Below are 23,253 nucleotides of genomic sequence, written 5' to 3' on the forward strand. Positions count from 1 at the left end.
AGAAATATGACACCTGATATGACCAACCAGGCCCTGCACACACATGCATTCATCAATTTATTTACTGTCAGACCTTTGCAGCAAAACTTATTTTAAAAACAAAAAAATGTTAAAACAAAATATATAATTAGTTACAGTGTTCATACATCATACAAAAGTGTAACCCATGGATACCGAGCAGGCTCATGGATGACGGGGGGGGGGGTCCGGCGCCGAGTCATTGCTTGCTCTTCTTTTTCTTTTTATGGGAGCGATGAGGAGACCGAGACCTGGACTGGGAACGTTTGGACCATTTTGGAGATCTTGTTCTGTTGAATGAACAGAACATACAATAAGAGATTTACTTCAGAATAAATAAATAAAAAGTCATTGGTAGAAATAAACTTGCTTTAAGGGGGAGATGCTCCTTGATTTTCTGGTTTGGTCATCTGGGTCTTTGCCCCACCGTTGCCTGCCGTCCCTGTCCTCGCTTCTTTTGCTCCTTTCTTTGTCCCTCCTTTCATCCTTTGACTTGTCTTGGGGCTTAGATGTCGGTGTCTCATTCTTGTCTTCATCTTTTTCAAACTCCTGTAATAGACGCAACAAAATTTCATTGCGCGTCACGTTCATTCATCCATTAACAATGACAGGAATAACGCTTTCTCCGAGGCGGGATAAAATAACATCCCAGTGAAATCTGATTGTAAGTTAATGTCTCTCCGTTGACATACACATGCACCAAGACCTCTCCATCACCTTGTTTAAAGTATCCCACAAAGAATTAAAGGCTGTTCTGAAGGGTTCTAACCCTTCACTCATCAGGTGTACCTAATAAAGCGGCCCGGCGAGTGTAATTCTGCAGAACGAACCTATGGCTTCATGTTTGACCTGCCTAGATTCAAATGCCACGCAGGGAGGGGCTGGTTTTAGAATCACAATCACATTCAGTAGCTCAGGTTCTCCACCAGGAGGAGCCGTTTGACATATTTCAGTCCTGCAGACGTATCCATATCAAAGCTACATACAGGTAGAGAAAGTGTGTGTGTGTGTGAGAGAGGTTTTTTGGTTAAAGATACTGCATTTGCAGCCCGTACTGGCATTGCAGAGATAAAAAGTCATTGCCTTCCATCGACAAGAAAATGTGACAATAGCTGAAAGGCTGACCTTAGAAATACTAACAAAATGAAGTGCAGCTTAAGAAACGTTCTGGACAGAATCTGCTGTGAAAATAAAGAGTGCTGTGCAGTAGCTCACTTTCTGGAGCAGTTTGTTCCTGTACTGCTCCACTTGTTGCTGGATGCTCACTCCAGGCTTCATCGGCCTCTTTCCGGATTCCAGTTCGTCTTGGATCTTCATCACCTTTACCTGCATCACATCAATTTGATCCGTTGGACATAATAATGAGGTAGAATTTGACATTTGGAGAAGGTTATGCTGCCCATAAGGATGCATCAATGCTTAATATTCGTATAGGCTTTGATAGAAATGGCTCCACCCGGTTAAATTAACACCTAAAAAAAAAAACAACTACTACTAAATAAAATAAGCTTAAAATTCTTTAACGGGAGTTTGTCTTTAGAAAGTGAACCCCAGCAAATATACAGGAAGACATCCACTCGGTTTTTAGGAAATCGAACCATTTCAAGGACCAGTGTGTCGGTTCTGGGAGGATTATGGGCCACATTGATGTCTTTCCGTTACGCCGCAGTGGGTCCTCTGACAGACCATGTCTCACAAAGCAGCTTAAACAAAGTGATGCCACTTCGTCCCACAATGCCTTGGCTTTTTTTTTTTTTTTTTTAAATAAGAACTGCACTTGCCTCGAGCTCTCTCAACCTTTTCCTTTTGCTCTCGGACATCTGAAAACCTCTCAGGGAGCCCTGGAGGTCTGCGTTGTCGTACTTGGGTGAACTGCATGAGTCGCCGCTACTGTCACTTTCTGAGTCCTCATCTCCATCTTTAGAGTTTATACTGCCAACAGAAGGGGGGGGGGGGGGGACAAGCAGCTATTCCTCCATTCAACTTTCACGTACAGGCGGACTGACGCCGACCAGAGGCCTTACCGGGCATTCCCTTTGGTTTTGCCCTCTTGCTCGGCCACCTTGTCCCATTTTGACTTCATCTTGTCTTGGAGAGAAAGGAGAGAGGTGAGCAGGGCGACAAGGGCAGGGCAGAGATGATGTGGACTGTGTGTCTCCACCTTTCTTACCTTGAGAAAGTTCAGCAATAGCACCCGTCCTCTCCCACTTAGACGGGGGCACTGTGGAGAGAGAAACGTTGCTCTGATCAACTAAAGAACAAACGGAAACAGCCGAGCCCGGATTAGGGGTCGCTTTGCCATTTGAAGGGTCCAGCATCTGGATTAATTTAGTGGTGTGCTTGCAGATTCTCCGTTGCATCCTATACATTGGTTCTGTGTTGGTGGCTTTATTAAACACCTGAAGGAAAATCCCTTGTTCCCATCAACAGTATCGACGCAGGTTTAAACTCACAGGGCATCCCATCAATATCGCCTGCGGCGACTCCCAAGGGAACCCCGTCTATGTCGTCAATAGCGATGCCATCCAGAGGATCCCAGCTCATTGGGCAGCCGTCAATGTCATCCCCGTGGCCTCTGTCCAGAGGCAGCCCGTCCGTGGGCGTGCTGCGCATCGGCGCGCCGTCGACGCCAGAGGAGAGTCTCTACGATATTTGGGTCGTCGTCATGTTCAAATATTTTCTCCACATCGTCCAGTAGAAAGAACCAATGACGTCCTGAACCAGCAGGTCAACAGGAGCTCACCTCCGTGGGGACCGTCTGCTCCTCCGCCACTGCTTTGGCGTAGCCCAGGAAGATGTTCTGAAGGTGGATTAGGTAAGGCCCCGGGTATATGGCCCAGTCCTCCCAAGCTCGGAAACAACTCATGACCCTTTGCTGCAGAGACGGGAGAGGACATTTAAATCAACGTGTGTTTGTTTTTACTTCTAATAAGCGTGATTGAAAGACTCCGTTACCTTAAACTGTTCTGCTTGCAGCCTGGCTTGTATGTTTTTGTGTGCCGTGTTAAGATCTCCAAATATCTGCATTAACTTGGTTTCAAAACTGAGAAAAAAGAAAAAAAAAAAAAAAACTGAGATGAGAGGAAATAAACCAGAGTGAAAGTATCCAAAAGGGTAAGATTCAGAGACAGCCGCTTACAATTTACGATAATATGATGCTCCAGCTACTTTGGCACAGGAGTTGTGCAAGATGTCCGACACGAGGAACAATGTGGCGATCTGAGGGGGGGACGAGAGCGACGACTGAAAAATCACGTACTGGTCGGCGTCAAACCGCCCGCGCTGCAATAATAATCTGCCGCACCTTCTTCTGGAGGGGAGTGTGAAGCGAGGAGAAGCTCTCGGTGACGTGCCCCACCACTTCCTCCGCTGCGTCCGCCCGATCCAGACAGTACAGCATGGCGTTGGCTACGTCCCCCCTGCTCGGGGTGAGATCTCTGAGCAGCATCTCCAGCCTCTGTCTGTGCCTGAACGGCGTGTACAGGAGAAGAAGTGATGTAGAAGCTGGCATGTTACACACACACACACACACACACACACACACACACACACTTACTCGGCTCTGAGCTGCCCTTTCTTCACCTCTTCCTCGGCAGGGGTTTCATTCTCCGCCGCGCCGTCCTCGGCTCTCTCGGAGTAATTGTTTAAGGCGGGAGGTCGCCAGGCGGAGCCGCCGCGGAACATACGGAATTCTGTGGTTCTCCACTTTTGAGGAGTCTCTCCCTTTGGGAAGGATAACCCCAGAGACATGGGGGGGGGGGGGGGGGGGGCATCAGTGCGAAGAATCAAGCTCTTCAGATCGGAACGACTTCCGGCTCCATCGCCCGTGAACGGCCGGGAGGCGGCTGCTTCTTTAGAGCAAGGACACGTACCTGGAGGATGGAGAACAGCTTCCAGCGATAGTACACGTGATCTTGGCTTTTGTTGTCAAAAAGGAACCTGACAGCAAAGAATGCGTAAATTAAACACGTGAAGGTCACCGATGAGAGCCGACACACGACCAAGTCGAGAGAGATACCCACTTATAGTCGGGATTGTTTTTCTCCTTGTTCATTATTATGGCTTCAAACACGTGGCCTTCACGCACCACGAACTCTATCATCCTGTGAATGAGGAATAATAGATTCCTGCGGGGGGGGGGACAAAGCAGCTCGTCAAACACAGCGCACGCACACACACACACACGCATCTCTGTCAGTAATGCTGTGACATCTTGAATATCTCTTCACACTGAACTGGCGGCCCATGCAAACAGAGTCTGACTGCTAAGCAGGGTCATTCCATCCCATAGTAGTCCCTATTTAATCACGGTTTACGCCACATCTGTCACACGTGTGTGGCGTTCAGGGCTCGAGGGACTGGACGCTCCCGCATGTAAACAGAACAACGGCACAGTTCGCGTGTGTAACAGTGTCTAACAGGCGTTGGGTCGTAGGAAGAAGAGTGTGTGTACCTTTCTGTCGGGATAACCACTTTCACTACAGCTTCGGACAGAGTCTGTTTGTGAAGTCAAACCAAATAGTGAAAATATTAAAAAGTCAGTACTTGTACAGACGAAACACTGCAGGAAACGTACAGCCTAGGAGAGGACAACAGCATTCAGTCAGTGTTTGGGGGGGGGGGGGGGGCATAGCTTTAATACTGCAGCAAAGTGCTGTAAAATCAAAACTCCCCTAACGTACAAACGGGGCCAATTTGTCTCAGAATTATTGTAATGTATTCTATGTAGCCGCTAACTGTTCATTGGTCCATTAATAAGGCAGCACACAGCCAATGGGATCAGGGTAATGAACGATCACAAACCTAGCTTAATATTAGCATGAATTTTACAAGAGAAATAAATTTTCCTTTTTTTTTTTTTTTGCACAGACTGTCCCCCCTGTTTTGTTCAGCACCAATACCAAACCCATGAAGCCTTGTGAACCCTCGTCATCATCATCATCATCATCATCATCACCATCATGCAGACCATCCCCAGGGCGCGGACGCTCTTACCTTGTCCAGATCCTCTTTGGACGTGCTCAGCGGCTTGGTGAAGTCATTGCGGAAGCGATCCTTCTGCTGGGCATTGAAGGGCAGCCCGGAGGGGGGCGGGGGCGTGGCCCTGACAGCCAACGATGTGTAGAGGGGCTGAGGCGGGATGCGAGCTGGCTTACCCCAGCCCAGCTTCATTTCAAATCCCATAATCACTTTGCCTGCAATCGAGGAACATAGTATCACAATAGTCAAGCAAAAATTTGAGCAGTCTGTCAATCAAACTTGTATTAAGGGGTCATCTCTACCATCAAGTGCGGCCATGGCTCTCTCTGAGTCTTTGCGGGTCATGTAGGCCACGAACGCTCGGTTGGAGGTCCTGCAGCGCTCGTCGTCTGTTCGGGGCCACATGATCTTCACGCTGGCCAGCGGGCCGTACTTGGCGAACTCTTTGCAGAGGATCTCCTCGTTCATCTGTAAGAGGACACGGGGCGATGAGCAGAGTCGCGTTCACGCCATGCCGACGCCGGGGCGGTGCGTTACCTTCGGGCTGATGGAGTTGATGTAGATGTTCGTGGTGGTTGGCACCGTTAGGTCGTCGTATAATGCTGCAGAGGAAAACCGAAACGGAGCTCGGCATCGTTTGGAGGTCAAGAGTTTAACGAAGGAGCCGCTAGCCGTGCCGCTTACCTGATCGTCCCAACAATGACAAGTCCAGATCCCCGAACCCTCGCCCCGTTACTTCTCGTCCTCCGCCAGGGTCATTTTTCTTCCGTCGATGTCTTTCCTCACGCTCTTCTTGTATTCTGCGCATAAAAAAAAAAAAATAGGGTCACACACATTATAGCGCTAGCAGTAAATTAAAGTACCCATTTGCTTCAGGACTTACATCTTAAGTTCTTCTTTGAAGAGTTCGAGATTGCTCTTCTTCTTTTCGTCCGCCTTCCTTTTAAATGTCTGTTAAATCACACAAGCATCCGTTGTAGCGCTGACCAGAGGGTCAGAGGTCATCGACATTCAAGCACAAGCACATATTTAGTCATGACGCCTTTAGACGACGCTCAGAGGACAAACTTACAGTCTTTCTGCTTTCAGAGGGCGATCCTGGACAGACTTGCTGGGATGAGGAGACATGCTTTGCACTCGGTCGATATAGTTTACCTTTCGTGATATCTCCCGCTTCCTCCTCTGCAAAAACAAACAACTCAATTCATAAAATAATAAAGAAAAAAAAACATTCCCAAACACTAACTAATCAATAATGCACTAGTGGCATAAAAATGGTGCAAAGGTGCCCTTTAACTAAAATGTAATTGTAAATTTAGACCACCAGATACTCTCCAATTATTTTTCTCCTCAAGATGATTCCGTTTAGGATTTTTGGAACAGGTAACTCCTGATTCCTCTTTTGTCCAGAGAGGCTACACAGAATTGCAGTCAGGCCGCAACAACCTGAAATCCATCCCGACCGACCTTTGGTTGCGTTGGCGATCCCCCCACGGACAAAACTTTTCAGCTTCTTTTTGTCACTGGACTCAAACGATGCCAAGAATTCTTCAAAGACCTCGGCCGTTTTCTCTTCCTCCTAAAACATGACGAAGAAACGCGGACAGTTTGTGCTCTTCCTTGCTTTGGTTAACTGCTGATGACGTCCTAGATTTTAAGATCGGTGACTGTGAATGTACTTTCAGTTTCTTCTTCACATATTTCTAATGTTTATTTTCTGATGACAATGGAGGGAGAAAAAAAAATATTCATCACAAAGCACGACATCGAAGTCTGCTTACCTTTTTCTTGAGCTCTTTTTGGTCTTTCTTTGTGAGAGTTTTGGCTGGAGTGATAGGAGTTCCCTTTCTGTCTGCCATACTCAAACTTCAGTACCTGAATAAAAAGAAAGGTTACTGCCAAAAAAAACTTTAATTTAAACAAATTAATCTACCAACTGTTGAAAACAAACAACGGCTGGGATGGCAACAACTGGACATATTCCCCTATTTTACAGGACAGCCTTTCTGTTAACTATTAAGCTACCAGGGCCGGAGGTCGACCTCGGAGAAGATACATGGACGTAGTGGAAGTTGTGCACAAAACTGAACTACCATCACTGTCAGAGGAGAATCACAAAGTTGGGAACCTTCCTGGTGCTCTGCAGACAGATCAAGGCCTACAGCAGCAGACGGCTAAGACAACAGCAAGCATGGCTTTACGCCTCCTGATTAGTTATCAAGGAATACGCGTAGGCAAGTAAGAGAATGAGCAAAAGTGAAACTCGATGCATGGAACTCATTTTCTTAACTTAAGTCATTCGCCTCTCACCTCCAAAACAGCCTTGGGACAGATGATGGCGTAAACTCGGGGTGCAGGACTCTCACGTTAGCGAAATGCAAACAAATATTGAATCACATATCGGTTTGATCTTAAAAATAGGCAACAAATACACTGGACGCAGCTATCGATCTCGTTGTTTGATGGGTTTGTAGCAACCAACGGGAGAACAAATAGCACTGGACTCGGTACAAGCTAGCACTCCACTCTGCTAACGTTAGCAAACAATGCGTATCTAAGCTAGCGTGGGACTCGAGGGAAACGACAAGCTCACCGAGTATTAAACTGTACACACCGAAGGGAAATCATATTTATCTGTCGACAATTATACCGAAAGAATGATTTATAAAAGGCATATTATCATATCTATTCGCTAACATCTGCTAACCGTAGCTAAACTAGGGAATGCCGTCATGTTAGCTAGCTAAGCTAACAGCCTTATATTTTGCTTCTGTTGCGCACGCTAGCCGTAAAACAAACATCATCACACTTCGTGCGCGCAACTCAACACGCTCTCCAAGACAGTAACTTACAACGCGCGTCATTCTACTGCTCCGCCATTGTTGGATGCGACAATGGCTGCACGCTAGGAGGAGGGGAGACGGGGAGACGTCTCGCTGCGTGGGTGAAGGCTCCTCCAGCCCACGGTGATGTCGCTCTGCTTCTGAATATTCATGAGGAAGCAATTAACGCACTGTCGTGAAAACTGACTTTCATAGGTGGAGTCAAACCCTGCATGTGTTCTTTTAATAATGATAATAATAATAATAATAATAATAATAATAATAATAATAATAATAATAATAATAATAATAATAATAATAGTAATAATCTTGCTTTGTGCCCCAGTAGAATATTTTACCAAAGTAACGCCCCTGCTTTAATGTTGCCTAATTTCCGAAAATCATCATCAATCGTTTGACGAATGTCATGAATAATTTGGTGAATAAATTCGACTCATTTTCTCATTATAGACAGAGATATAGATGACATAGAGTTGTGTTTCTTTATTTGCATACAGTTCATAAAACAGTCTGCGTAGAAATGAAACCCCTAACAGTGATGATCATAGAGCATTCTGTTTAGGTCAGTTGTTTTGGTTGCTATCAAGATATTAAAATACTTTCATCTTATCACATTAAGTGTGAAGAAACAGCAGCAGTTCCCTCAGAGTCCTCATGTCCTCCTCAACACCAGCCACTCTCATGTCCTCCCTCACTACGTCCATGTATCTTCTCCTGGGTCGACCTCTAGCCCTGTTCCCTGGCAGTTCCATCCTCAGCATCCTTCTACCGATATAGTCCCTGTCTCTCCTCTGGACATGTCCAAACCATCAAAGTCTGGTCTCTGTGACCTTGTCTCCAAAACGTCTCGCCTTCACTGTCCCTCTTATTGTCTCATTTCTAATCCTGTCCAACCTGGTCTCTCCCAAGGAGAACCTCAGCATCTTCATCTCCGCCACTTCTAACTCCGCCTCCTGTCTTTTCCTCAGTCACTGTCTCTAAGCCGTCCATCATGGCTGTCCTCACCACTGTCTTGTCGACCTTTCCCTTCATCCTTGCTTCCACCGCTTGCACACGATTCTTCACTTCCTTTCCACATTCTCTCCATCACTCTGCACTGTTGACCCGAGGTACCTGAAGTCCTCTCCCTTCTTTACGTCTATTCCTTTTAACCTCACTGTTCCCCCTGAGACCTTCTCATTTACACACACGTACTCTGTTTTACTGCTGCTCACCTTCATTCCTCTCTTTTCTAGAGCAAACCTCCACTTCTCTAGATTCTCCTCTACCTGCTCTCACTGTAGATCACAGTCATCTGAAAACATATTATTCCAAGGGGCTTCCTGTCTCACCTCATCTGTTAGTCTATCAATCACCATGGCAAACAAAAAGGGGCTCAGAGCTGATCCCTGGTGGAACCCCACCGCTACACTAAACTCCTGTTACTACTGTCATACATGTCCTGAACTATACTCTGACATACTCTGCCACTCCAGACTTCCTCATGCAGTACCACGTAATGACCACTTGCAGTCTCATAATAACTCAAGAGGACATGAAAGATCATTCTCGTTCACCCAAAATCATCCAGTTAAAACGTAACTGCATCTCTTGGAGACAAATGACGCATGTCCTGCCTACAGTGAAGCATGGTGGTGTCTCTGACGCGGAGGGGCTTCTTCACTTCCTCTGGCAATGGAAGGAAACCCGCAGGATGTAGAGGTTAAAATGAATTACATCAGGAAATCCTAAAGGAAGTGTCTGAGGAAAGCTGAGGCGTGGGCGTCAATGAGCATTCCGTAAAGACAATAACTCAAAGTCCACCAAGGCTTGGTTTCGCAAGAAGTCCTGGAACATTCTGGACCTAGAGTGGCTTTCAGTCGTATGAGTTGAGAAACAGAAAATATCTGATGGGAATTGGGGGGGGTTGCAGCATGTAATCCCAGGAATACTGCAGATCTGGAGTAAACAGGCTAAGATTCTTTAGGAACTATAACTTGTATTTATTTGTCACATTAACCACAAGTCAAAGCAGCAAAATGTTCTCTACAAAGTACTTGTTATTATGGGGATACAATTAATGAGTATCATGTTGTTCTTGCTTTGATCTTCAGTAAATTGGTTGCTGCAAACAGCTAATAAATAATTATATTTAGCCAATAAACCTAATATAAAAAATAATTCGTCTTCCTGCTCTGATCAGGGACTTCGAGTTTGCTATTAGCAGGCAGAGAAATTCTAAAAGCCTAAAATGGCCACCAGAACCTGATCACCAACCCCGCCAGCAGCAGCAGCAGCAGCACCTCTGGAGACACCGCCCCCTGGCGGCCGCCCCGGGTACTACACACCTCCAATGCGCATGGGCGGAGAAACTGCCTCTGTGCGCTGTTATTATTGTAAGCGTAATAATCTTTTTTTTTTCTCTCTCTCACGAAAATGGCGTCTAGTCAGGGCGGTGTGGGAGCCCTCCCGGCTCTACAAAGCCACCACTACCCCAGCGGACCCCACTGGAGTCCGGGAAGCAGCCAGTACCAGCAGCAGCACCACACGGCCCGCAGCCTGGACCGGGCTCTGGAGGATGCCGTGTGCTCGGGGATCCTGAACCTCAGCGGCAGGAAGCTGAGGGACTACCCGGGGCTGAGCTACGATCTGACCGACACGACGCAAGCAGGTGGGTCGCGGTGCGCTTTTCCGGTTCAGGATCATTCACCGGATTGATGCGTTCACGTCCTGTTGCGTGTTCTGGATTTGTGTCTTGATTTTTTTTCCGGATTAACGTGTCACAATTTAAAGGGATATACCGTCCACTTTATTGGCTTGCCCCTTTGTAAATGCTGACAACCAGGTGTGCATTCATGTCCACGCTAACTCGCGCGTGCGCGTGTTTGTGTGCGTGTGACTTTAGTCCACAAAGGGCTGCGTGGCTGGTTTTGGGTCGACGCGTCCCGGCTTCCAGTGGGCTCCCCTCGGACGCACGGAGGAGGCGCAGAGCAGACCGTCCGTGACGCGCCCTCAGTAGTCCGGCGACGTGCGCGTTGAGCTGCGGATTGGCGCTCACTCAATGTCGTCTTTTGGGTGTAATCGGTGCGTTAAACACAAATAAATGACGCGTTTCCATCCAGCCAGACAAAAGACGCAGCGAGTGTTGGAGCCTCCTGCTGTCGGAGAGGGGGGGGGGGGGGGGGGAGCTGGGGGAGCTGATTCATATTTATTATCTGTTTCGTTTAGTGGTTTTATTTAGTGAAGTGAAAATATCTGCTCAGAAAGTTTTCCGGTCACCTTGAATGATCTCGAATGGTTCTTTCAGACAATCCCATTGAAAGGTTAAAGCCACCTTTAATGCCACGTGCTCACAGGAGGGGGGAGGAAGCATACTTTTGGACAGTTAAAAAATAAATGAATAAACCATTTAAATCCACAATGTCCTGCGAATTGAAATGAGGAATACTCAAAATAACCAATGCAGTCACTAGTGAGCTTGGCTCCGGCTCCTGGAGAGAGAGAGGGAGAGATCACAGTGCAGGTGATGGGACCGCTTATCACTAATGACAGGTTATTGCTTTTCTGTGTCAGCAATCCAGATGTGTAAATAGATTGATCTCCCTCGTGGATCCCAAACCGTTGTATTTGAGATCAAAGCTTTTTTTTTTGTTGTCTGAGCAGTGTGAGAATATTTGTGTTGCCTCTCAGGGCAACAGGAAGGAAGTCAGAGAGGCCACTATTTATGGGCCGCTGGGCTATAAGCGGGCCATAGTGGGGTATACTTTAGTGTCGCGGTCGGCTTTTCTCCATCTGAAGCAAAAGCGTCGGCGTTGATCGAGGCTGCCGCCTGCAGAATCTGGGATAGTTTGTCAGCTTACGTAACACGGACGATAATCAAAGGAGACATGACGAGAGTTCTTCTCTCAGCGCTTCGCATCCCGACCGCTGTGCATGGAGCCGCTTTTCATTCCAACTTCGGTGCGCCTGTTCTTTGTTTTGTTTTTTGATGCTTCCAATTGAAAGGTGTGCCGGAGAGAAGTCTCACTTTCAAATGTGCAAAGAGGGATCAACACCCGGCAGCAGCAGCAGCACCTTCTCCGATCTACCACCACGCCAGCCTCGTAAAGAAGCCGCTCAGAACCGGTTCTTGCTTTCTCTTTTCCGTTTCGTATTTGAATGATTTTAAAACAGATAATCAGCAGTCTTGTGACTTAATTTTTTTAAATACGCGCGGCCTGTGAGTCCCTTTTTGTCTCGACGTATGCTGTGTGTGTTTTACAACGTGAGATCTGGAGCTGGGCGCCCATTGTTAAAGTTAGATGTTGTGTTTCCGTACAGACGGAGGCCCAAACGGGCGTCCTCTGCTTGACTAATGGGCAGCAGAAGGCTGACGGAGGAAGAAAGGGGCCTGCTGACACCAGGGTGTCTGTTTGTTGTGACGCTGCTGGCAGTTTGTCTCCAGGCACTTCTGTTTTCTCATGGGAAAGAGTATAAGACCTCTGCGGCGTCCTGACCCTTCCAGGAGGGGCCGAGGACGATTTGCGTGAACGTGGCAGACGGGATTGGATGCTCTGGGGATGCGTGATGGACACACTGATTTTGAAACAGAATCACTTGCGACTGAGGAAAGTAGGTCATGTGACAGATTGTGATTTTTTTTTTTAAAGTTCATATTCCCATGTTTTATGAATCGGTAGCAAAAAAAAACAAACAAACTGAAGCAATCTGTCGGAGCACGACGAACCCAGTCACCGTCTCTGTCCTCCACGAGGGGTCTGCAGAGAGACCCTGACTGCACACCAGTCCCAAAGGTCTCCAGCGGACCGGTGCGAGCCGCCAACTGGTGCGTCCCATGCTTCATTCGGTTGTGTGCACGGCTGGAACGGAAACATTTCTATGTTTCATCATTTTATTCTGGAGGAGTTTCTGGACTTCCTGTGAAGGGCAGTCGCCGCCGGGACGCGAGTCTCAAGCCGGCATCGTTGGGTTTAATGATCAACCCGCGAGAGAAGCTGCTCACGCTGATTCAGAGGAAACGCTTTTTGGTAATTAAAAATAACCGTTTGCTTGAACACACAGTGTGGAAGGTAGTGCACACACACACACACACACACACAACCTGCCAGCCCACAAAATGTGAGCTGATCTGCCTGTGGATCAAACGGCTGGAAAAAAAACAGTTCAAAGAACTTTTAGGACAGATTGTTCTGAGAGGCGACTTCCTGCACAGGACTTCGGTAACAAACTGTTTCCGTGCACAATGTTCACATTGTGTCCGTTTTTGGATTTCATTGCACTCGGCTGTGGAAATAGTCAAAAAACGACAATTTAATTTGAATTTCCCGTGCGCCCAGCAGCGCTCCGGCCACGCCCGAAGCCTGCCATCGTTCTCTGCGGTCACGTCTGGTCCAGGGAGAAGATAATGAACAGCCGTTAATCATGTCTTTGTCGGGTTCTTTCCCTTGTTGACATTTATTAAAGCGTGCAGTGAATTTCAGGATTGTGGCTCTAGATTTCTCAAAGGGATTAAATGTATTTTTTTTTTTTTATCTGTGTTTTTATTTGCAGCCTAACAGCGTTCTCTCTAGAATCTCTCTGCAGCCTTTCACCGTGGCGTGAGGCGGGGCTTTTGGTTGTTGCAGCACGCAGTGGAGTTTGCTGCGTCACGGGAAGAAACAGCCAGACGTCTATTTAATAGATTGATGATTTGGTGCGAGGGCGGGGCATCGTGCAGCCCTGGTGGAGGAGGACTCCTCTGTGTGGCAGGCCCAACGGCAGGTGTATAAAGGACCCCCCCCGCGGTCGGCTACAGATGGTGCATGGCCTGGGTGGGAGGAGGGAGATAGGCAGGCTCTAATGACTGCTTCTGCCTGCCTACCCCCCCCCCCCCCCCCCCCCCCCCTATCTCCCATCAAGACACATGATCGGAAGAATCCCCCCCAGTTCCCAGGCCGGAGGGAGGGAGGTGGATGCTGAGCTGGGATGCAGCGTCGGGGGGGGTCCAAACCTCAGGGAGGGATGACGTTCCCCATAATGGAGCAGGTTCACCCTGTGACCCCCCCCACCCCCCCGTGTGGTGATTACAGTGTCTCTCCACCCTCGTGCCTTTGGCTGTCTGGCTCTCTGCTTCTCGCTTCTGCTTCCTGATCTGCTAGTCGTGAAAGCAGGCCTGTCAGACGTGAGTCTATTTAAAGGCACTGAGGCGCTCGCCATGACGGCTTATAACCTCGGGCTGCAGCGACGACACAGGCAGTGAGTGCGTCCAGAAGAGGCTGTGCAGCTTCACAGTGTCGTGTATGTGCGTGCTTTAAGGGGGGGGGAGGCGGTGCGGCATTCAAACACACACACGTTGATTCGCAGCCACTGAATCAACGTGTGTGAAATGGAAGTCGACGCAATGTAAGATAGTTTGGCTATGTCCCCCCCCCCCCCCCCCCCGTGTTTCCTGTTAATGCCACGTCCTTTCAAACGGAAGGGACGGAGACAGAGGAAGATGATGCGGATTTGTCTCACATGCACGAACGCACGCACGGAAATGTGTTCTGCCGAGCGAGCGAATCAGCAGCCTCGAGGGGTTTGCCCGTAAAGGCATGTGCAAAATGTGCACCTGTAGATGGAGTATTAGCACAGGATTCATTCATGCGTGCGTCGAGGCGGGAGTCTAGCCTGAGCATCGGTATGGAAACGCTTTATCCTGAGAGGCAGAGAGGAGGCGGCGCCCGCTCACACTCACCGACTCCAGCAGAGATTCCATTCACATTCTCGCTGCAGCAGAGAGCCGCTTGCTCCATGCTGATCAATGCAGGGCAGAGATTTCTGCAGTCGCAGAATGAGTTATGGTCGGCTCTTATCGCGATGCACAATGTGCACGTCAGCGTTTAGCAGTTTAATATTAATAGGTTTGCTACATCCTAATGTTTGTAGGGAAATTATTTGATGAGGCTTCTTGCCTCGTGGCTCTTGCGGCTCAGCGACGCCATGTTTGCTGATCAGCCGCTCCAAGCTTGTTACTCCAGGGTGGAATAAACAACCGCTGGAGGGATTTCCATGGAATTTAATCCGTGGATTAATGGGATGAATTATTCCATGGTATTTCTTTTAGCTCCATCATAAATGTGTGGTTTGTTCAATGCTTTCAGCAGGTTTTAGATGATTTACTATGGACTTGATTACAGATTCCAAATCATGATGAATTTCAATAGATTGTCTAAAATTGCCAATAAATTATCTGATAATTTCAAACTGCAAAATCAATCACATTCCATAAGCCTGAGATGGTCTTTATGTTAATGAGCAAATGTAAAAAAAAAAAAAAAAGGGATTCCTGCACACAAAATATTATGTGTGTTTTATTCAGACTTGTTAAGACTTATCCCTGTTCTAGGTCAGTCAGAGGCCTGACTTGTTAAGACTTATCCCTGTTCTAGGTCAGTCAGAGGCCTGACTTGTTAAGACTTATCCCTGTTCTAGGTCAGTCAGAGGCCTGATTGCTGCTGAATAGGGATCAGTTCTCTCCCGCTGGGTTCTGCCGGGAGCGCATTAACCTTTGGGATTGGAGCGGTGTAATCTTAGACCTGCATCCATAGTTCTGATGCTGCTGCCCACCACTCCGTCAATGAGATGTATTGATTAGCCTTTAATGTCCACGGCCTCCTGCCTGAAGCTAGCGTACGAGCAGTCCCAAGATCTGTGTGAAAGGATGTGTGTGCGTGTGTTTCTGTGGAAAGCGTGCATCTTTGACCGGCGCCTGTTCCTCTCACAGACTTGTCGAAGAATCGCCTCACAGAAATCCCTCCGGAGGTGTGTCTGTTCGCGCCGCTGGAATCGCTCAACCTCTACCACAACTGCATCAAGTGTGTTCCGGAAGCCATCATCAACCTGCAGATCCTGACTTATCTTGACGTCAGGTGGGCGCCTATTTAACAGAAGTGAACGTGCATGTTCCTCATTTCAGGGCTAGTCCTTGTGTCAAATAGAGACGATTCCTCTTTTGTGTAAAACCCAGTGACCAGAAACTGTTGCATATTTTCTTCTTCTTTTTTTTAATGTAGGTCAACCTTTTATCTTTTTTTTTTTTCTACAGTCGGAATCTCTTGTCAGTTCTGCCAAAGTACTTGTTCAGCCTCCCCCTCAAAGTTCTGCTTGTGAGCAACAACAAGCTCGTGGCCATCCCAGAGGAGATCGGCAAGGCCAAGGAGCTGATGGAGCTGGTGAGCGTTGTGTTTGTGTCGGCGTGTACGGCTTGTAGGAGCACATCCTGCTGCCGCGCCAATCCTGATTCCTACACTGTGTGTGCCCCCCCCCCCCGGCAGGACGTGAGCTGCAATGAGATCCAGGTGCTACCAGCTCAGGTGGGGCGACTTCAGGCCTTACGAGAGCTGAACATCAGGAAGAATTGTCTCCACATGCTGCCTGAGGGTCAGTTTGTCTGACGTTTGATCAAATGTCCCAACAAACACATCAAATAAAAGTGAATTCTAAAATCTAATTGTTCTTTTTAGCATGAACGCCTCTGGGATTCATGCGTGTCCAGGTTACAGGATACCTGTTCTCTCACATTCTACATGAATGAAAATGAGTTTTATGGAGAATGCACGTTGCAAATCAGTTGGAAGATGTGGATGTTTGTTTTAGTTTGGCATTACAGGAAGTGTTTAGCTCGACTGTATAACGGGGACAAAAAATAAGGGTAGCTCGTCCTCTCCTGGAACTTCAATGAAGTTTCTCAACCTCACCTTAAATCTTAAAGGGGGTGCCCCTTTAAGATTTAATATGCAGTAGATCTACTGCGGTCGGTTTTCAGGACGTTCTAGTGCTCTGATGAGCTCTAGCCTACCAATACAACAAAGCCTGCCTTGTGTTTGTTGCACAGTGGAAGCAGTGTATCTATCATATTCAACAAAAACTGCCTTTGAAACTCCTCTTGTCTGGACTTGCAGAGTTGGCCGACCTGCCTCTCATCCGACTTGACTTCTCCTGCAATAAGATCACGGAGATTCCTGCAGCCTACAGGAAACTCAGGCAGCTGCAGCACATCGTCCTCGACAACAATCCTATGCAGTCTCCACCCGCACAGGTTGGCGCCGTCGTCCCGTCACTTTCTGTTTGTGTGCATCATGTTGGGCGTAAGCTATGGTTTGTCATGTATGTGGTTGACATGGCAGGTCATTAAGCTGGTAGTGTGGCCATCTAGTGGGTAAAACAACACATTACTAGTAGTTACAACAACACCTTTGATATGTTTTCAGATTTGTCTCAAAGGCAAAGTGCACATATTTAAGTACCTGAACATCCAGGCATGTAGGATGGACAAGAAACCGGACACCCTGGATCTCCCCTCCCTCGGCAAGCGTTGCCTCCCACAGCAACTCACAGATAGGTACCGATGACATCATGCACAACGCGCAAACTTCTCACGATCATGATGCAAGCATTACTGTTCCTTATTCAGCACTTCATTTGTTTTGTCTATTTCCAGCATGGAGGATTTTTATCCCAGTAAGAACCACGGGCCCGACTCTGGAATTGGCAGCGACAATGGTGACAAGAGGCTATCGACGACTGAGGTCAGGATCCAGGCGGTGGGCGTCGCCTGCCTGCCAGCGCGGCATGACTGTATTATCATGTTGGTTCTCTTTTCTGTGAAATGAAGTCTGATTTGTGGAAACTCTCGTGTGTTCAGACGAAACGGCGTAAGCAAACCAAACGGGATCAAAGACGAGCTAACAATAATGGTTAAATAGACGGGGGCGACCGGGCTGAAGAATATCTGCCAAGTCTACCAACTCGGGGGCAACAGGTTAGGCAGGCTAAAAGGAAGATGGTTGGTCTGGCTGATGAGGGAAGCTCGCCGAGGAAGACGGAAAGACAGGAAAGCCACTCGGTCTCGGATTAAAGGACAGGTGGACATGAAATTCAGCACCTCTGTCGCGGAGGAGCAGCAGAAAGCTGTGAGACGCTCAGTTAAAGTCAGAGTGACCCGTGACGTGTCGATGACTCTAAAGCAGCTCTGCTTTGAACTCTGAGGATTCACGTCCTGTTTTCTCCTCGTCCTGCAGCCGTCAGACGACGACACGGTCAGCCTGCACTCTCAGGTGTCGGAGACGGCCCGAGCCGACGCCCTTTCACTCCTCTCCAAAATGGACTCTTGCAAAGGTCACAGAAAACAAGAATCACTTATTCTCTTTTGAAAGCAATAATGGAGACTCGTGGATTTTAGAATGACGTGAATAAACTGTGACAGTGTGTGTGTGTGTGTGTGTGTGTGTGTGTGTGACGGACGCGGATGCTTCCTCCCTCTATCAGATCAGGATGTCTATGACTTTATAGAGCCAAACCCGGATGAGGATCCTGCTCCGTCAGAGTGTGACGGGCAGCAGAGTCGCGTGTCGTGTATAAAGGTATGAATGAAACCATTTTCAGACATAAAAGAACCGAATTGAAAGTAAATCAGGAAGCGGTCCGCAGGAAATATATCGCTCTGGTCACTGGACTCTGACACGGTGTGTGTGTGTGTGTGTGTGTTTTCCAGGAACTGGAGAAAGTACTCAACATGTCTTGCCAAAGCAAAGACAAAGATATGAGACAGGAGGAGTCAGGGTGAGTTTATAATTTTCAGAATGAGTGACGATGTCTCGGATGAACATTTATTAGAAGCTTTTGTTTTGCGGTCTGGACTCTTGTCAAGCGCTGGAGGTTCAATGATTCGCCAGAGGCTCCCAACTGTTCCAAGACTTCCGTGGAAGTCGGCCGTTTCCCGATCGGCGACTCCAATAAGTCACCGGGAGCAGTAAAAAGCAAAACGCAGTCGTTCTACAGCTGCTGCTCTTTGCGAATGATGTCGTTCTCTACAGTTTTAACGACGACTATGACAAAAAATTGGCGAGCAAATATTTGAAGTGATGAAATATTTTGCGGTGATGAGGAGCAATATTACGTTGTTGGAAAGAGACTAGTGTTTCAATACGAGTCCGCATTGTTTTCAAATCCCAATCGATTTGATCCTGACCCTTTCCCCCAGTTCTGATAAGGAACAGCTAGTTGAGGAGGAGGATGATGAGCTAAAAGAAGTGCTGGATCTGAGGAAGATTGCTGTTCAGCTTCTGCAGCAGGAGCAGCAGAATAGGTGTGTGGTCCTCATTCTTCCTCCATGAACAAAAAAGCCATCGCCGTTCTCACTGAAAGCACGAATCCATCTCCATCCCATCATTGATCAGAGCGGCGGCTCAGAGCAGAGATCGCTTCACAGATCGATGCTGGTATTTTTAGAGTTTTGCAGGCTTCAGTCTTTGTTTCTCAGTCCAATATCGCTCCATCATCACCTTTGACCTCGCTCAGCTCTGCCAGTCAGCTTCACTTCACTTGCTCTCTTGTTCCCTGCTTCCACGCCTCTTCCACGCCGCTGCACGCTTGACGTTTGGCTTCTAGACGACGGTCCTTAATTTGCAGAGCAGAGAGCCTTATTCACCGGCGGAGGGTTACTGGCCGTGCACACAGGTCAATGAACTTTCTTTATCCCCCTTGAAAATGTGCACGTCTCATTAGCAGATAGCCACTGATCGCGCTGATGCACTGACGCCACAGGCCTCTGCTGTTTGGTGTAAAGTTACGCGATCGGTTCTGTATATACTGTATATATATATATATATATATACAGTATATAAACTGTAATACAATCATCTTCATGCATCCTGCAGATTCCTGAGTCACTCTGGGAGCTCCAGCAGCAAACCGAGGCCCCCGCCTCAGACGGTCCGCAGGTACGTCCTGTCTGGCCCACATCCGCACTTGAACTTTTGTTTATCTGCTCATGTTATAAGCCCCAAACACAAACATGTTAAATCTGAAATGCTATTTAAAAGAGGTAACTGCAGATTAGAGGTGCTGAAGCTGTTTCCCTCTGATGGATGAGTGGAAATGTTGTTCAGTTCTGTGCTATAATGTTACCCGATGCTGCTGCGTCTTCATCCTAGTGCGTCTCTGGACGAGGGCAGCAGAGGAGCAGCAGTGCTGAGTGGACAGGTGCACCCATTTACTTTAAAGACGACGTAACGTCATTAACATTCCTCCTGCTTCTTCTCAGGATGATGCCGAGTCGTGTCGTAACATTTTTTAAATGCATGCTTTTGCAGCCTTCCTCTTCATGCTCCTTTGACGGCAGTCTCAAGACGGATCAGTTGGATTCAGAGCCAAAATGGCCCGAGGTCCCGCCTGTCCTTAATCAGAATGAAGATCGCAAGAGGAACAAGTACCTGAGGAAGGATTACCTGAAGGTACGAGTACTCTTATATGGTACTCTTATTCTGGTGAAAGGTTAACATCTAATGACGATTCTATTCTGTTGTTCCTGACGGTCCATCTGAGTCGAGCCCATGGATAGAAGTGCAACCAAACTTCAAAGTAAACAAAACAAAACAAAACAAAACACAATGCGTTCTTCTTGTCTCGACAGTACAAATGTCAGAGCGCTCGGAAAAGCTCCAGCGAAAATGACGATTGCGAGGTTAGTCTGGATGAAAGTACATGTTTGTTTTAGAACAGTCGTTCCCCGTGTCTCATTGTGACTGTGATGAACGTGTCATCTTCAGGATGGCCTGCACTGCGCTGACTTCAGCACCACTCTGACGGTTTTTGGACTAAAGCCCAGATCAGGTATCACGCGGAGCTGGTTTGCGTGACCTTTTATTGTGTTGATTGATCTGGTCCTGTATATTTACTGCAGTTGAACAAACCCTTCTTCGGGTGCTGCGGATGGATGTTGTAGTATAACGATTTTTGTGTAGCCAACTTGAAGCTTGTTTGTCTTTTTTTAAGGTGGAACACTTCCTTAAATGTCATTGAGGTCATTCTTCCACTGAGATAGATAATAGTTAAAATAGTAGTGATCTTATCGTAGTTGGGATTTCAGGTTTTCTTGTATCCACTGTCGGGTAGTTTAATCTTTGATCGTCATGTTTTATTCTCTCTAAAAATATTATTATTTTATATCATTATATTAGAAAGTTCCTGTTTTTGCTATGAAGTAAACGTTGCTTGTATAAAGTAGTTACAATAGAAGGACATCAGGTCAGTACCCTAAAACTTGCTTTTCTGTTTCCATTTTTTTCTTTTACTGGATAAAATCAAATCTGCTGGGAAAGGGAAGATGTGGACTAGCGATCCGGACAGGCCGACACCGGCCCCCGTCAGAATGCGTGTCTTGTTCGGATTCATTAGAAGAGAAACGGCTGCACCAATCGGCAGGCTTGTGTCTGACTGGGTTCATGACTCACGGCCTTTCCTGAGAACAACCCGTTCCTTTCCAGTGTCCACGTCTCGAAACGTGGACACTGATAAATTATAATTAAAATAACCGCAACGCAATGTTTCCTGAAGATAAGAGCCGATGTCAGAGTTCATCTATTCATAAAGATAAAGATGCAAACTAAGATTAAGATTAGGATTGTCTTTTAGACATCTATCTGGAGAAGACGCGTGTCTGTCGTCACGCTGGCCTGCTGCCGTTTACCTGGTCAGGTGTTGCCATTTCCATCATCTTATTTCTGTCTGACTGCTTCACTTGTTATTCCAGCCTTCGCCAGAGGAAGTCGTCAGGAGTACGCTTCCACAGATCCCAGCTTCACCATGAGAAGGAAGATGGAGCACTTGCGGGAGGAATTGGAGCAGATAGGACTGCTGCGGCAGGTCGGAATGCTCTCGGCTCGTTTACTCCTTTAAGGTTTTACACAAAGTGTTCAGACATTGATGAGCCAAAGCCCATCGATCATTTGTAGAATCGTGCCCCATTGCCTCATAATGTGAACGACAAATAAACAAGTGGCTTTTCATCTATGACGTCATCAGGTTGTTGTCTGTGTGTTCTCAGAACATTGAATCCAGACTGAAGGTGTTGCTCCCAGACGACGTCGGCGCCGCTTTGATGGACGGGGTTGCTCTTTGCCATTTAGCCAATCACATTTGTCCCCGGTCCGTAGCGAGCATCCACGTACCGTCTCCCGCAGTGGTAAGCAAGGCAAACATCCAATCCGGTCTAATTTATTATAAATCACAACAGATTCATGTGAAATGACGCACCACAGCAATGAAAGACTTCTTTATGCACGAGGAGTTAAAAGCATTCACACTTTTATAGTTTTCTCTCACGTTCTGCTTTTATTCTCTAACTTGACTTTGACATTCCGGCCTCCAGCCGAAGCTCAGCATGGCTAAATGCCGGAGGAATGTGGAGAACTTCCTGGATGCCTGCAAGAAGATGGGCGTGACGCAGGTCATTTAAAAACATTTATTCTCATTTAAGCAATTCTTATTAGATTTTTCCTGCAATCTGCTTTTGTTTTTCTAAAGTTTATGCTCTAACAAGGATTTTAACTGCTGCGCTGTGGAACACAGTCAATTACAAACTAACGTCTGCAAGTTGTGACATGTTTAATCACTGTTCTGGTCTTTAACATCATTTTTCTGAGCCTCCCACTGATAAAATAAATAAAAACTATTTTGATTTTATACTAGAAAAGCAGCTTGTCAAGTTTTAGCACGTCGTGAATCATGTATTTTCAACACAGAAACTTAATATGGAAGTAAAAAGGTCCCTAAAAGTTTTAATTTCACAAGTAACTAAATAGTTAATAGTGAACTTTAACTCCCACTGAGTCATACAATATATACAAATACCAATGAATGCATAGCAGTACTTTAAATAATTTCAAGTGTTGCATTGTAGATTGGAGATTACTGGACATTAATTTAAAGACTGAATTTAAACAATTTTAGCAGCTAGATTTTTTTCATACTTGACTTTAATCATATTTGGGTCAGAAAACAGTCAAGTGAGAAGGAGCGGCATGATTGCAGTTTTTGAATACGGCATTTGACACATATGCTCATTTCTCTCTTTTGTTTTAAATTGCCTGGATTAAGTTTCAGATGCTGTCCAAGTTATAATCAAAGGAGGTTATGAGTATTTCATGTATGTCTTCTCAAAGCAGCAAAAATGATCCGCTTGAACAAACCCGCCTTTTTAAAATCTTTTTTTGCTGATTGTAAACCGAAGACGTCTTTGCCCCCCCCCCCCCAGGACAAGCTGTGTCTGCCCCACCACATCCTCGAGGAGCGTGGTCTGAGCAAGGTGGGGGTGACCGTCCAGGCTCTGCTGGACCTGCCTCCGTCGAAGCCCACGCAGCTGTCGGCTGTTTGACACCAGCTTTAATGTTGTGTCCAGCCGCCTCCTCTCCTCTCCCCCTGCCCAAACTTCACCTCCCATCGCCGGGGACCAGAGAGCCCTTCTGGTGCGAGCACCCAGTGGAGTCTGACTGAAACAGGAGCCAGGAGGCAGAAACACTCCTGTCTCCTTATATGATGTCAGCTGCCGCTCACTTCCTGTCCATCACATTATCGCTTGTATCCTGTTCCTAGTTTCCGGGACCATCCTGTGTGAGAGTGGATTAGCAATGGG

The 23,253-nt window shown here is 47.0% G+C and overlaps 2 protein-coding genes across 2 annotated transcripts; one reads left to right on the plus strand and one right to left on the minus strand.

The window, feature by feature from the left end:
- Positions 1-44: 44 nt before the first annotated feature.
- Positions 45-7,948, minus strand: zgc:163098 (uncharacterized protein LOC100037380 homolog). The gene is made up of 24 exons (XM_068743979.1): positions 7,851-7,948; positions 6,780-6,873; positions 6,466-6,577; positions 6,071-6,180; positions 5,882-5,949; positions 5,683-5,798; positions 5,536-5,600; positions 5,301-5,466; positions 5,014-5,213; positions 4,472-4,515; positions 4,041-4,145; positions 3,891-3,957; positions 3,575-3,741; positions 3,323-3,485; positions 3,158-3,237; positions 2,974-3,061; positions 2,762-2,893; positions 2,472-2,661; positions 2,189-2,269; positions 2,043-2,106; positions 1,800-1,950; positions 1,234-1,344; positions 385-567; positions 45-313 (listed from the first exon to the last, which is right to left on the minus strand). The coding sequence occupies exons 2-24, from the start codon at positions 6,855-6,857 to the stop codon at positions 218-220; spliced, it is 2,637 nt and encodes an 878-aa protein (XP_068600080.1). The 5' UTR covers positions 6,858-6,873; positions 7,851-7,948; the 3' UTR covers positions 45-217.
- Positions 7,949-10,179: 2,231 nt separating this feature from the next.
- lrch2 (leucine-rich repeats and calponin homology (CH) domain containing 2) lies at positions 10,180-22,995 on the plus strand. The gene is given in 22 exon segments (XM_068744637.1): positions 10,180-10,224; positions 10,227-10,491; positions 15,565-15,709; positions 15,886-16,012; positions 16,115-16,220; positions 16,742-16,878; positions 17,051-17,181; positions 17,281-17,368; positions 17,861-17,957; positions 18,108-18,202; positions 18,334-18,401; positions 18,823-18,927; positions 19,230-19,298; positions 19,499-19,561; positions 19,775-19,823; positions 19,934-20,074; positions 20,254-20,304; positions 20,390-20,453; positions 21,373-21,485; positions 21,667-21,804; positions 21,991-22,068; positions 22,876-22,995. Coding segments are annotated over 22 exon segments (2,295 nt in total).
- Positions 22,996-23,253: the final 258 nt, after the last annotated feature.

Source organism: Brachionichthys hirsutus, chromosome 10 (genome assembly GCF_040956055.1).
Source record: "Brachionichthys hirsutus isolate HB-005 chromosome 10, CSIRO-AGI_Bhir_v1, whole genome shotgun sequence".
Lineage (NCBI taxonomy): Eukaryota > Metazoa > Chordata > Actinopteri > Lophiiformes > Brachionichthyidae > Brachionichthys > Brachionichthys hirsutus.